We start from the raw sequence: 15,454 nt of genomic DNA on the forward strand, positions 1-15,454 counted from the left end.
TCTTGGATGTGATTGATCCATTTTAATCCAGGCCTTCAGAGAGGCTCGCAAATTGATTGGCTGCGTCAACTGTCAACTCCCACAAAGTCTATTTACAGTAGGTTGTGAGCGGATCAAGAGTAATCGTTCAGATTAATGCTGGATCTCTATCTCTTTTCTGTAATTAACAAGCTATTTTGGACGATATCTTTTAGTTATTCTTCACCGAAACGTTTTAATTCGTCTTTTTTCATCTGCTGAAGTTGAAGATATGGAGGAAAATATGTCTTCGAAGGAAGACAGAGCGAAAGAGATTTTGAAGGGGTTTAAACTGTATCCTTAAGTGATGCTGGGACAGATTAGCCTGATAGCTGCAAACCTCGTTGTCAGTCAACTTTAAATCGTAACTAGCTGTCAAATTTCGGGTCTATGTTTTCAGCCATTATGAAACCAGGTTGCTAAAACTAATGATTCTGTTTGAGAGGTTTGTTTCGGAGTCAGCAGGGCAGAGGGATGTGGACCAGTAACATATATCTCTGTGATATCATATCATGCTGTGTTAGGTATGATTTTGTAATACCTGCCTGATATCTATTTCAACCATATCCATTTTTAAACCCAAATGGGTTTTATTGTTTTTAAAAGCTATGTGTTATCATCCTTGGTGTCAGGTTGTCAGCGAATAGCAAATTTCGGATTTTCAGATACCTGCAGCCTGGTTTAACACGTTTTAACATCCACTGATGCATTAAAACTCTTTGTAAGTAATTGAATTCCTATTTAATGTTTAAAGGGTTATTCCATAATTTAGAGATATAGAGTATATATATATGCTTATTTTTACTGGTGTACATACATGTTTTTGTTGTTGTTGTTGTTGTTGTTGTTGTTGTTACTGGTATGTAATTAGTAATTTACTGGCACAGTTATAAATTAGCTAAACATTTCAGTCACGTACTTTCAAAGCAATCTAATGGTGCTTATTTGATTATGGACACATTTGACATATTAGTGAGCATTTCAGTATCAGTAACTAACTGTATAGTGCTGTAGTTTGCTTTAAAGCTGAAAGTTCTGTACAGGTACACATGGGCCTCAGGAAACAACGACATTGTGTCAGGCACCTGATTCTTGGGATCAGCTTTATTAACCAGGTGAAATCTCCTCACACAGTTTGTGCCTGCCATCACCATTACATAACATTGGCTAGTGTTTCTATAATTGGCTCTGTAAATCTATAAAGAATTATGGCACTAGTACCAGAGCGTTTTGTATGGGGGATAGTGGTTTGAGAAATGGACAATTATGGAGCATTTGGTCTGACCTGTCAATCTTGGTGTATTCTGTTCTTTTAATACTTCAGGTAGAAATAGGTCTGTCCTCTGTGACCTCTGAAAAAGCAAGCGTGTGTCTTACTGGCTGGTAATTCTTAAATCCTTGATTTGAAAGGACATGGATTTGCTGCCTTATGCTCCTCACATGGGCAAAGCTGTGGAAAATGATAATGTACAAAAATATTGTCAAATCTGAAAGAGATAGACTTGGACTTGAGTTTATGGATAAGAAATTCAGACATGTAATGCAATGTATGTAAGTTTGAGCTCAGCTGCTTTCATGTGAAAACCACCAAATATGTGCCTTCTTAGGATAGCACATCTCTTTATATTAGTGTGAATCTAGCACAATATAGTTGCGTGACATAGACTGATTATCAAAGACTGTCCTGCTATTTTATCTCCAGGCCTCATCATATCTGTCTTGTGGGGTTTTTACCCCAGTGTGCTCCAGTTGTGACTACGGTGTGCAAAGCACCATCCCCTTGAGTGACTACAAAATACAGTGACTTAAAATATGAAAAAACACAGATCTCGTAGCCTTTGCCAGACTCTGTGTTAGAAGTGCTAAACTATTTAGCTGATTCGTTTACTGTTTGACATATTCTGTAGCAGTGAAAGCTGGCCATGCATTAGAAGTTTTCTGAAAGTAAAGAGCTGTGCACATATAGAATTTGGAGGGAGTGTGGATTTTGTGTCCTGCATCCTAGTTGTGTGTGTGTGTGTGTGTGTGTGTGTGTGTGTGTGTGTGTGTGTGTGTGTGTGTGTGTGTGTGTGAGCGTGTATTTATCACTTTGTGGGGACCAAATGTCCCCATAGGGATAGTAAAACCCGAAATGTTTGACCTTGTGGGGACATTTTGTCGGTCCCCATGAGGAAAACAGCTTATAAATCATACTAAATTATGTTTTTTGAAAATGTAAAAATGCAGAAAGTTTTCTGTGAGGGTTAGGTTTAGGGGTAGGGTTAGGTTTAGGGGATAGAATATAAAGTTTGTACAGTATAAAAACCATTATGTCTATGGAAAGTCCCCATAAAACATGGAAACACAACAAGTGTGTGTGTGTGTGTGTGTGTGTGTGTGTGTCTCGGCATCAGCATGTGTCAGCATGAATCCTTAAACTCTTTAAGAGAGATCCACAGACACAATTTTAAAATAAAGCAGCATAAAGTGATTTTTTTATGTACTGATCCATGATGCTTTTGACAGCTTTTCCATCGCTGTTTTGCACCAATAACAACAGACTGTAAATAGCAACAATGAGTAACAATGAATTACTTTTTCAATATTAATGTTGCTTCCATGAAAGCAGTGGCACTGGGGGTACTAATTACCTAAACTGTGGCAGTGTTTGTGAGGAAAAGCATCTCTCCCCTGTGACTCTCTCGGCTTGTCACTGCTGTGCTTAGCAGGTGTGATCCTACAGACATCCGTCACCACGTATCTTAAATGCAGTTGTGGTCAGTTGCGGAGCCTATCACTTTAAGGGATAGTTCACCCAAAAATGAAAATTCTCTTTTCATTTACTCACCCTTATGACATCGCAGATGTGCATGCCTTTCTTTGATCTGCTTAACTCAAATTACATTTTTTAGAAGAAACTCTCAGCTCTTTTGGTCCATACAATGCAAGCGAATGAAGTTGCAAAATTTTGAAGCTCCAAAAATCACATAAATCTGCATTAAAGTAATCCATAAGACTCAGGTGGTTAAATCCATATCTTCAGAAGCGATATGATAGGTGTGGTGAGAAACAGATCAATATTTTAGTCCTTTTTTTACTATAAATGATCTTCCCTGCTCAGTCAATCTCCACTCTAACTTGGCTTTAGATTCTCCAAAACTGTATGTATTCATTTCTGCTTTCTACGGTCCTTGTATCATGACCTGAAACTGTTCATTGATGAAGAGCCTATCAAAGTTGTTAAAGAAGTTACATTTCTAGGACTACACCTGGGTAACAAAATTACTTTCATCCCATATATAAAATCTCTATGGAGCAGATGTTTAAAAGCTTTGGACATTAATAATGTTCAAGCAAAAACAAAAAGGGGTGCAGATTGCACTGTCCTTTTGCAGCTCTACAGACTGTTGGTCTGCTCCCGACTGGATAATGGAAGTATAGTTTCCGGATATGCCAGAAAATCGTGCCTACAAATGCTTGATACTGTGCATCATCAAGGTTTGAGACTTGCATTTGGGGCTTTCAGGAGTTCTCCTGTACAAAGTCTTTACACAGAAGGAAATTAACCACCTCTTCAAATTAGACAACTGAAATTAGCTTTTCAATTTGCAATTAAGATAAAGACAAACCAACACAACCCAGCCTGCATGCCAATCTTCCACCCACAGTATTTGCATTTGTATGAGGCCAGACCCACCCATATCATGCCCTTTGGAATATACATCAGACCTCATTTAGAAAACTTGGACATCAATTCTGACGTTCTATGCCAGACATACTTCTGAGTTTAAAGTTATGCATCAATATGGAGTTGACATGAAATAAGAAGGCTGAAAAATTTCCACATATATATCAACATCATATCTTTGACAAAAGAAGCCTTTTCCTCAATCATAAACCTATATACTCAAATGGGTAAAAACATAGACAATGGTGTATCTGCAGCAGCAGTGATCGGTCACCAACACTATGGCATTTGTATCCCAGGCCAAAATTAAAATTTTACAGCAGAAGCCTGTGCTCTACTACTTGCTCTGGAGCATATAGAAAATGCAGAAGAATGGAACTTCATAGTATTCACTGACTCAAAATCCTGCCTTCAAGCACTGGAATTTTTGAAGTCAGATCACCCCATTACTGTTTATATTTAATAAAAGCAAATAAGCTACAGAGACACTATTACAACACAAGCTTCTGTTGGATTCCAGGACATAGCAGTGTTTTTGGCAATGAGCAAACAAGCAGACATTGTTGCTAAAAAAGCTCTCATGGAAAGAATTAGAGCCTGCCAAATCCCACCTTCAGACCTCAAGCCCTTATTTAACAACTATATATTTAATAAATGGCAAGCGGAATGGGAAGAATGTCATAATAACAAGTTATTTGAAATAAATCCTGTCATTAGAAAAATAGACATTTATCCTTTCAAATCTATACACAATTAAGTGGTGTACACAGGGGTTTTCAAAATGGGGTCCACGGACCTGCCAAGGGGGTGCTAGGGGGTCCACAGAAATATTTTGAAAAAAGTGGGGAAAAAAGCATGTTATATAGGGATGCACAATTAATCGTATTTTAACTGCGATCACAGTTTCTGCCTCTCGCAGTTAATTAAGCATAAATGTCTGCGATATTAGTGAGCTAGCAAACAGAAATTGTCAGCCATGTAAAGTTGCAAATTGTTACTCATTTTTATTATAGGCTGTGTTTATGTATGACAGACCAAATCACAAGCTATTTTGAAGTTTATATTTGAACTCAACTGACAAATCACACTCTCTTCAAAAGTTCATCACATTCATTTGGCACCACATTTCACATTCAAGCATGTGTTAAAATAAAGAGCCACAATAGTTTGAGTGTCATATGCCACTTTGATTACACAAGGCTCACATTAGAAAGATGGAAAATTCTGCTTTCAGAGACAATACAGAGGTAGGATGAAAATTAGGTTTTTCAAACTGTTCTGAGACCCGTTTCAATAAGAGTTCCATTAATTTAACAGCGCTGTCGGTTAAAAGCCATTAAGATTAGGCAGCAAGTATGCAGAATAAACTTTGTATGCAGCATGATGTTACAGCAGTTCTATGCTTAAGTGACATGAATTCCATCTTGTGCTGTCATTATGAATTTCAGAACAGCTGTGCTCTGAGTTTGGTTTGGTTTGTGTGTGCCATTAACGCACACTGACCACTTTAAAAAGCACTCCAGATTTACTTCAATTGTACATTTGTGTAATTTCAAGTATCTTTGGTCATTACTAGGGCTAAAAAAATTTTGTGGGCCGAGGAGATGGGAGTATTTTCCAATGTTTGGATGGAGCACCAGAGCCTGTCAAAGCTTTTGTCAACAGAAACAAAATACACATAATTATTTTCCCTGTCAAAATAAAGGATTAAGGCAAGAAAGCATTGCAGCCTGCTAAATTATTACAGAAATATATTACTATTGTTTTTTGAAATTATAATAATAAATCTTTTTTAAAGGGAACTTAAGTGTGAAAACCCTACAGAGAAATATTGGAAGTAAAGCATGGGCAAAACATGACATCATTTTGGTAAAATAATGTAAGTTTGTAGTTTAAACACCTTGAATTGATATCAGAGCAGTGTTAACAGTATGTTTGTACAGATCGTGCAGCCCTGTAATTAAAAATAAATAAATAAATCTCAAAGGGCAGAAAAATCGCGATTAATAGTCCTGATAAATATTTTGAGCAAAATAATCATTATCATTTTAACCACTATTGTGCAGCCTAAAGGGGCGGTCACACAAGTCTTTGAGCATGCAAATTTTTTGGACATCACAATGAACCAGGATATGATGTCATGCGGGAGGGCCTCTGTTGTAAGTAAATAATAAATAACAATTAATATTACATAAAAATGTCCTAGGGTATTGTCTAATCACTTTCTTGCAACAATAAATCTCACAGTTTTGAAATATGTATCCTTTGAATTGAGCCAAGAGGTCAGCGTGTGACGTTTCGGTCTCCCATTGGTCGCACGTCCTCTTGTACGAATTCACGGTTCAGAATTTAACAAGCTTGAACTTTGGTACACAGCGTAGTACAAAATAATTTTTATAGGCCATACCAGACTGACCCATGTGTATTTATTGAAGGGGGAAGAATCACCAAAATGCCAATATTGGGATCTGACTGTAAAACATATGCTTTTGTTCTGCCCTGTCTTTAATGTCATGAGACAATTATTTTTTTCAGGAAATACTTTGAAAGACTTGTTTTGTTAGATTTTTAATTTGTATCACAAGTACAGTTAAAGAATCTTTTATAGAATTGACATATTTTATAGGTTTGACTAACCTTTCAATTTTTTGTGTGTATTATAATTTTTTTTTTTACAAAATGTGTTGGATTTATCAATTGTTTGATTACTTCCTGAATTTGCCATGAAATAACTTTTGAAGCTGATATGGCAATAAAATCCAGTACAAACAAATTATTGATCTGTTTCTCACCCACATCAATTATATCAATTCTGAAGATATGGATTAAAACACTGGAGTCGTATGGATTACTTTTTTGATGCCTTTATGTGCTTTTTGAAGCCTCACAATTTTGGTACCTATTCGCTTGCATTGCGAGGATTTACAGAGTAGAAATATTCTTCGAAAAATCTTAATTTGTGTTCCGCAGAAGAAAGTCAGTCATATACACATCTATGTGTGAGTAAATCATAAGATACATTTTTTTTTGGTGTGAACTAGCCCTTTAAGTCAATAATTATTGTTTTAAAGCCTCCTAATTTGTCCTAATTTGTTGAGTTTAAAATTCAGAGTGGAATATAACAAATTAAAACGGGGCAGAAAATAAATGGAATAATCGGATTATAAATCGGAATTATGCCTCTTGCCTTAATAAACGATTTACTTGATTTATGCACCAAATCCATAAGCCTTCAGTTTGCCATTAGATTAGTATGATTATGAATGTGCTCAGTTTATAGAGAATTAGATGTTTTTTTCTTGTGTACACTTCCTCCATAAAGAGGTGGTATTATTTCAGTCAAATACCACCTCTTGGTTGAATTTGGTCCAGTTCTTCTCATGTGCTAAAGGCTAATTTACAGTATAATTACTGTGTGAACAGGCATCTTTTAGTTTGCATAAATATTATTACAAAATTCACTGATGTGTTTGTTCTGCTAAGGTAGTCATTTGGTGATATTTCTCCTGTTTGCGCACATCCCAGAAATTCTTGACCAAGAAAATTCGGCTTGTCAAAGAACATTGATGGTTGGTAGTTTGGACCTAATGTTTTTACAGTATTTTCCTCAACAAACTAATAATAATGATAAATTCCATTCCACATAGCATAAACACAGGCTTAGTTCACCTAGGGTGCTTTGGTTGTTCAGGAGAAAAAAGTGTGTCTTCTTCCATTGTATAAATAAGGCTTCAGTAGCATATAATTCTGGACTGAGAATGAATAACATTGGTGATTTATGTCTCGGGATTTATTTGTAGTATTTAATGCCACAAAATTGTTCCATCTAAAATATATTCACCATATAAATGAGATGGAAACTATGTAATTAGTATGTAATACAAATATAATAATTTTTAATAGGCCAACTATCTTACCAAGATTATACAAATTTGAATAAATTATTTTTACTGTTAGCAGTATAATTCCAAAAAGGTAAAACGTAAGGATTTGGAAGTGGTACGGAGCATTTATGTGTTGCTGTCAATGCTTGAGAGCTAGATTAGGATTAGTGATACATGTAGCACACTTGTGCAGTCCTGACTGAGGTCTCAGGGGGTTGGTAACTAGGGCATGTGCCGTGCACCTGTATTGACATACGTAGCCTCATTGTGAATGTGGTCTAGCAGCCTGAACGGCTCATACAGGTGGTCTGAAGATGAAGTCAGATGCCATTGACACAGAGTACTACAGTGCATAGTCACAAACCATTGTCCAACAGACAGATCAGGCTGTTTCTAGACTTCAAGTATGGCCTTTTTAAGTTAGCTAGGGGTACTTGGATCAAATTTTATTGTATTTATTACTTTTGTAATTGCATTATTGCTCCTGAATGCTGAGGACATTAATCATGATGAGCCCAACACAAAATTTGAATTTTATTGATCAAATTGGTGTGGACCTCTAAGTCATATCCCCCATTGAGATACAAGTGCATCCTTTTATCTTTTCCTGTTTTCTACAATGATGGCCCTGAAATAAGAGGACATATTTGTCATTCTGTTCAGTATGCCTTAACTTGTCTTTAGAAACTGGATGAATCTTCGAGATGCAGAGACAGGGAAGGTGCTCTGGCAGGGAACTGAAGACCTCTCCCTTCCTGGAGTAGAACATGAAGGTTTGTGGTTCTCAGCATTACCTTGGATCAAAGATTTAAAACATTTAATGAATGAGCTAATCTAATTCTTCTCTGATGTCCACTACTTCACTGCCCTTTGCAGCGATGTCAGTAGTTTGGTTTCATTCCTTTTATTTTACTGCACATTTTGGGATGTCACATAAAAACTGCTGGATGGAAATACCAAGATGCAAATAACATTTCCAAAATGTGCACGTATACGCTCACTTGAGATGGAAAACATTTTTATTCGATAAGAAGAAATGTGCCTAAATTATGATGGAAACACATATACCAAAATAACTCCTAGGGAATTTATTACTAGATGTGCATACAAAAAGTAATGTGACTGAATTATTCACTTATAACTGGACTAACCAGTGGACCAATCATCTGAAATGTTGCTCTGGTCATCCTGAAATAATGGTGTCCTGCAATACAAAGCCTGCAAAGAGGATGCAGAGCAAATAAGTCTAATACAAACAGGTTTATTGTCACTTTAAGAAAAATGTATTAAATATCTGCAATGGTAAAATCATGAGGAAGGAGGAACGCACACACAGATAGCTCCCAGAACTTTGTGACGTGTTGTTGTTCCCAGACATGAGACAAGTTCTTTACAGTGTTTTGTGTGTGTGCTCTAAACTGCGAGTATGTTATTGATAGAAGAGTCACAGTGGCTACAGTCAAGTCAAGTAATTTTTATTTGTATAGCACTTTTCACAACACAAGTCGTTTCAAAGCAGCTTTACATAAAATCATGCATTTACAGAAAAATAAACTGTAATATCTATAAAGTCTTAGAGTCATCATTGTGTACATGATAGTAAATTGTGTATGTACATAAATAATTAAATAATAATTGTATTTGGAACCCCAGTGAGCAAGGCGAACGCAACTGTGGCAAGGAACACAAAACTCCATAAGATGTTGATTAAAGGAGAAAAATAACCTTGGGAGAAACCAGACTCACTGTGGGGGCCAGTTCCCCTCTGGCTAAATAGCATGAATGTAATGCCAATATTAGTTATTTGTGTGCTGTGCAGTGCAGTTAAAATGAGTAAACTAAGTTAGTGTTAAAGGCCAGTGTTTAAACAAAGATTTTGTATGAACGGTAAGATTAATGACTAATATATTTTGAAGCTCATCCTGGATTATCTGCAGAAGTTCACATAGATGCATTGTCCTTTGTTAGTTGGCTGATAAAGGCTTTTGTTGGCAATTAATTGATAGCATATGCATTCCATTTTAAGAGTGTAGTCCATCATTAGACCAAGGTGATGCAGGCAGAGATCAGTGAGGTGAATCACAGTTCAACCTGCAGGTCATTTCGGTGAGGTCTATCATAAATCCAAGGTTCAGGCAGTGGCATTTGAAGTATCCCATGTCTTATTGTTGGAGTTGGCATCAGTTCATCCTCTGGAGTACATAGTAATTGATTGACGTGATGTCTGGCTGGCATCTGCTGCATTTTGTCTTCATCACTCAGAGACACGTAGCTGTGGAGTCCGATACCAAGCAGGAACAGAGCTGGATTTTGCCAGCTCTGGTAACCTCGGTAAATGATCGCCAGGTTGAGACAGGAAAAAAAGAGTTATAGATCATGATAAATGTTTCTGGTTCCGGCAGATCTAACTAAAGCAGCCTAATTTTGAGTTGATGGATAAATTAGGTGTATGCCTGGCTAAATAGATGAGTCTTTAGTCTAGACTTAAACTGAGGGAGTGTGTCTGGATCTCGAACAATGTTAAGGAGACTATTCCATAGTTTAGGAGCAAAATAGGAAAAGGATCTACCTCATTTTGTGGATTTTTATATTCTAGGAACTATTAATAGGCCAGAAGTTTTCGATTATAATGAACGTGATGGAATATATCGTGATGGAAGGTCACTTAAGTACTGCGGAGCTAGACCGTTCAAAGCTTTGTGTGTAGTTAACAAAATGTTAAAAATTAATATGAAATTTAACAGGTAGCCAATGTAACGATGATAAAATGGGGCTAATATGATCATATTCTTGGTTTTAATCAGCACTCTGGCTGCAGCATTTTGAACCAATTGAAATGTATTTATTGAACTTGCAGGACATCCTCCCTTTAATGCAGTCTTGATGTCATGAACGCATTAATTAGTTTTTCAGCATCAGCAACAAAGAGCATGTGTCGTAACTTAGCAGTATTTCTGTGGTGGAAGAATGCTGTTCTATAAACATTGGAAATTAGATTTTCAAAGGACTGATTGGTATCAAATATAACACCTAAGTTCTTCACTGTAGAAGACGATGTAACAGTACATCCATCGAGAGTCAAATCATATTTTAGCTGCCTAATTTTGTCAGAATTGAGTAGAAGAAAATATTTGGCCATCCAATCTTTGATTTTATTGATACCCTCTGCTAATTTGGAGAATTGATAAATTTCGGTGGGTTTCGAAAAAATATAAAGTAGGGTATCGTCAGCATAACAGTGAAAACGTATTCAACGATTCCTGATAATATCTCCCAGGGGAAACATTTATAAGGAGAAAAGCAGAGGCCCTAAAACTGATCCCTGTGGCACTCCATACTTAACTTTTCCGGATATAATTACAGTTTATCCGGAAGTGACGATTTTGTTCTTTTGAACACCTGGGTGGAAATGTGGCTTTATTATCATAAATTACTTTTGCAACTTGAATGGAAACTAGTGAGGTCAAGACTGGACTGTTTTCACTTTTTTGTGCAATGTGCCATGTCTAGTAATTAACAGATTCATTTATTTCTGTGCATTTTCAGCCCGGGTTCCTAAGAAGATCCTGAAATGTAAAGCTGTTTCCAGAGAGCTGAATTTTTCTTCAGTAGAAAAACTGGAAAAATTCCGACTGGAGCAAAAAGTTTTCTTTAAAGGCCAGTGCCTAGAAGGTTGTTCTTGTTCTTTCCCACACATTCTACTGATAATGATAGGAAATAGTGCTGATAATAGTAAACACAACATTCAAGGTCCCTTTTGTAAGATGTGTCTGGTTCTGAAATATCTACAAAATGTTATGACAAGCTGTGATATCTTCTCAAGCAAGGATTTGAGAAAATGGCATTATTCCATTATTCCATATTTAAATGGAGGTGATTGCCTTATTTTAAAAGGTTTATTACAACACTTGTTTTTCCCTTTATAAATTTAGATAAAGAAATCAACACTGAATATTGTATGCTCTGTTAAAAAAACATAGCTAAAACTATACTATAAACTCTGCCTAAATTTAGGATAAAGGCTAAAGTAATGATAAAAGATTGGCAAAATATTATCCTATATTAACTTCTAGTGTCTTGTAGATTTTGAATAGTCACAATATTCCATGAAACACTCTTCATCATGTTTTAGGAGGTGATTTAAACCTTCAGACCAGTGTCGGTTTCATACATACAGTAAGTTTAAACGTCAAAGTGAGGCACTGGTAACGTTTAACACGTTTTGAAACATTTGAATATTTGAGAATTCTAGGATATAGGATATCCCATCCTAAGGTTCTTGAGTAATTTATGTTTTAGCATATTCTGAACTGCAATAGTTGCCATTCAGTGTCATTTAAGTGCATTATTCTAATAAAGGTTTCTAAAAGGGATGGTTCGACCAAAAATTTATATAATTTACTCACCCTCATGCCATCCCGGATGTGTATGACTTTCTTTCATAAGCAGAACACAAACAAAGATTTTTAGAAGAATATCTCAGCTCTATAGGATCATACAATGCAAGTGAATGGTGAGAGAATGTGAAAGTGAAAGAGGAGATTTATAGTAAAACAGTGGATTTAACCACCGGAGTCTTGTGGATTACTAATAATGCTGCCTTTATGTGATTTTTTTCTGAGCTTCTGACCACCATTCACTTGCATTGTATGATCCTGCAGAATTGAAATATTCTTCTAAAAGTCTTTGTTTATGTTCTGCTGAAGAATGAATGTCATACACATCTGGGATGGCATGAGGGTTAGTAAATGATGAGATCATTTTCATTTTTGGATTAAAAATCCCTATACATAATCCAAATTGTACCCAAAATTATTTTCAAAAAATGTTTCACTACTAATTAATGATGCAAAAGCAATTGTGATCAGTGATTGTCTTCATAGTGAAATGTGATTATATTAAATATCTGTGCTTGATGTCCTCATGCTAGGCTCAGCCTGGTCTCATGAAATTTACGTGAGCATTGCAACATTTATGTGCTTCATTACACGGGGAGGGGCAAAAATTAGATTGTAATCAGAAGTTTTTAAGGTGAATTTTAGATGGATGTTTTAATAAGTACTTATCCAACACCTAACCCTAACCAATAGTGTCCGAAAAGATAAATGTGAGTTTACCAAAACAGACATCCTTACACTTAACCAACATCTAACCCTAACGATAGTGTTTTAAATGCAAAAAAAAAAACAAAAACAAAACTCACATTAACTGAAGCATCCACATAATTTTGTGTCACTGCTATGCCACTTTTACTTCTGTGTGTCTTTGGCTGGACTCAAACCGCAGCCATCAAGTCCAACGCTCTAGAAGGTGAGCTACCAAGTAAGCTAATGACAAATTAGTATATGTAGGTGGGTCTGTAATACAAGTGTTAAAATGTATCTTTTTTATTTTTTATTCATGCATTAAAGTGAAAGTATTTTGATATCATAACATTGGGGGTGTAATAGAGTGAAAACTATTTTAAGAAAATCATAATCAGCAATTTTACTCGTAATTTGTTAGACAATGATTAAACCACACAGTTGTTGTAGTGCCTCTAGTGTTCATTTCACCAGGAAACCAGCAAATATGTAGAGAGCAGCACTTACAAGTCAGTTTGCTAAAATGTATATAAAGTTCTATGAGACCAGGTTGGCTAGACTTAACTTGTCAAGTTACATTTTGGCTAATAAGATCAAAATTGGACATGTTAAATTTGAAAAAATGACATGAGGAGATTTTTGGATGCTTGTTAGTGAAAGTGCTTTCTTCTGGTTGGCTTACTGCATTTGAAGCACTTAAAGCTTAAGTGCTTACACAAATACTTTTGTCTTTTTTCAGAATGGTTCTTTGAGTTTGGCTTTGTGATTCCTAATTCTACAAATACATGGCAATCTTTGATAGAAGCAGCGCCAGAGTCACAGATGATGCCTGCAAATGTCTTAACGTAAGAAGTTAAACAATTTCCTTTCAAGTATGATTACAAGTGCTGTGTTATTATTTTCAGTAATTTGTTCAAATTAGATATTTATAGTATTTGTTTATTGTTTGATGATATTTCCTCTCTTGCAGTGGTAATGTTGTTATAGAGACCAAGTTTTATGATGATGACCTTCATGTCAGCACGTCCCGGGTACGACTTTTCTACGTCTGAGGCATGGAATCCTTAATTTTTTTACTGTCACTCCAGAGGATGGCCCAGTCACTACAGGTTTTACTAGCCAGAGGAGACACTCAACATACAGAGTATTTCTAAAGGCAGTGTGAAAACAGCATTAAAAGGAACATTTCAGTAAAACACAATGTCAAGACAAACGATCACACCACTTGTATTGCAGATAAAGACTTGTACATAAGAGCTATGATGCTCATGACAACCTGGTTGTGTACATTTCTGTTTGTGTATTTTTCTCTTCTCCTTTTAATTCCGCAATGTACACTGCTTGTTTATCGTCTGTTTTCTGCCAGACTGTGGTTAATCATGGTCTCGTTTTGTTTTGCTTTTTTAGCCATAACTGTAAAATAGGCTGTGTTGATAATACATGATGGAATTACGGATTAAAATATTGGAATAAATGAATGCTGTACTTTTCATTTGACTATAGTATGTTTACATTCTCTCACACCTCTCAACTAGTGGCGTCTTTGAATTTACATGTGCATAACACACAGTAAGTGGAATATAAAGCCAATTTAGATTAAAAGTATAAATCAGATCAGAAAATCAATCAGTGTGAAACAGCTGAACATTTAGCTTTTAACATTTTATAAAGATGCAAGTTCTTAAAGTCACGTCATCAGTGCATTAAAGTTGCAAAACTGCAACCTTAACAGTTCATTTTAGACTAGCCAGGTTTAATTTCATTTTCATTACATTATCCAGTTAAAATATATTTGTAGGTAATCTTTATGGTTATCACAATGGTGTCAAAATTTGTGTTTAGAATGTAAGTATCTAATAGCGTCCAAAACCCGACAATCTTTAAAAACAGTTTCTTACGTTGTGAAGTGAAACTAACCAAGAACACTACAATACCCACAGTTTCTTTTTTGTCGGAGCGGAAGTTATCCGTGACGAATTTGGGTAGCTACTGCAACTTCCAAGCATTGCGAATAAAGAGTGTACCGTGAGTTCATATTTAATTTGTTGACACTTTTTGTAAATTATCAATAATATAAAGGATAACTGTGCACACATTGTAATGTTCAGCTTGAGAAGGGTCGCTTGTTGAGTGTCACGTGTGTACATGACTGGATGCCTGTTCTCCTGGATTCCTGACATATGCTAAATAATGTCTTGAATATTAAACTAGTATGTGCTATCTGGACACTTACCAAAGCTAAACTAAAATGTACGCAGTCGAATTCGATTTTTTAAGTAGGAAGCTAATACATTAATAATAGACTAATAAATGACAACATGCTCTATTTATTTTAGTTCCCACACTGAACTGCTATGCCAGCTGATCTTATAAACGGTTGGGCCTTTGACATGTAATCTCACCTGTAACAAATTGGTGTGGGTCTGAAAAAATTAATGACATGGCGCATGTTTGTGTTTCCAGTAAATTCGCGATTCACCAAATACTTGTATGAGTGGTTGGTTTTTAATTCACAGTAGCTCATCCGTAGACTTCCATCAGAATAAACTCTACAAATTATTATTTATCAAATTATAAATGTTTGAATTGGGAAGCACTAAATATAAAGTTGGAAAATTCTATGCAAATGATTAATTATACCCTTCAATCGTCAAATGATGGCGCTGTTGTCTCCTTTAACCCTAAAACCTTGCCTGTCATAACTTAATTCTTAATATACCATATTGTACATTACATATTCTAATATTTTCATAAGCAATTTACACTAAAGAGGTGATTTTATTCTGTACCCTCACAGAGGT

The 15,454-nt window shown here is 35.8% G+C and overlaps 1 protein-coding gene across 3 annotated transcripts; it reads left to right on the forward strand.

The window, feature by feature from the left end:
• Positions 1-107: 107 nt before the first annotated feature.
• LOC127654173 (retinal rod rhodopsin-sensitive cGMP 3',5'-cyclic phosphodiesterase subunit delta) lies at positions 108-14,131 on the forward strand. 3 transcript variants are annotated; one of them, XM_052141225.1, is made up of 6 exons: positions 1,107-1,133; positions 4,920-4,932; positions 8,254-8,342; positions 11,116-11,241; positions 13,393-13,498; positions 13,624-14,131. In XM_052141225.1, exons 3-6 carry the CDS (start codon positions 8,261-8,263, stop codon positions 13,703-13,705), a joined length of 396 nt encoding a protein of 131 aa, XP_051997185.1. In that variant the 5' UTR covers positions 1,107-1,133; positions 4,920-4,932; positions 8,254-8,260; the 3' UTR covers positions 13,706-14,131. The 3 variants fall into 3 exon arrangements, with proteins under 3 accessions (XP_051997182.1, XP_051997184.1, XP_051997185.1); XM_052141222.1 differs by lacking the exons at positions 1,107-1,133; positions 4,920-4,932 and adding an exon at positions 108-312; XM_052141224.1 differs by lacking the exons at positions 1,107-1,133; positions 4,920-4,932 and adding an exon at positions 108-312 and having other exon boundaries at positions 11,116-11,226.
• Positions 14,132-15,454: the final 1,323 nt, after the last annotated feature.

Source organism: Xyrauchen texanus, chromosome 13 (genome assembly GCF_025860055.1).
Source record: "Xyrauchen texanus isolate HMW12.3.18 chromosome 13, RBS_HiC_50CHRs, whole genome shotgun sequence".
NCBI lineage: Eukaryota > Metazoa > Chordata > Actinopteri > Cypriniformes > Catostomidae > Xyrauchen > Xyrauchen texanus.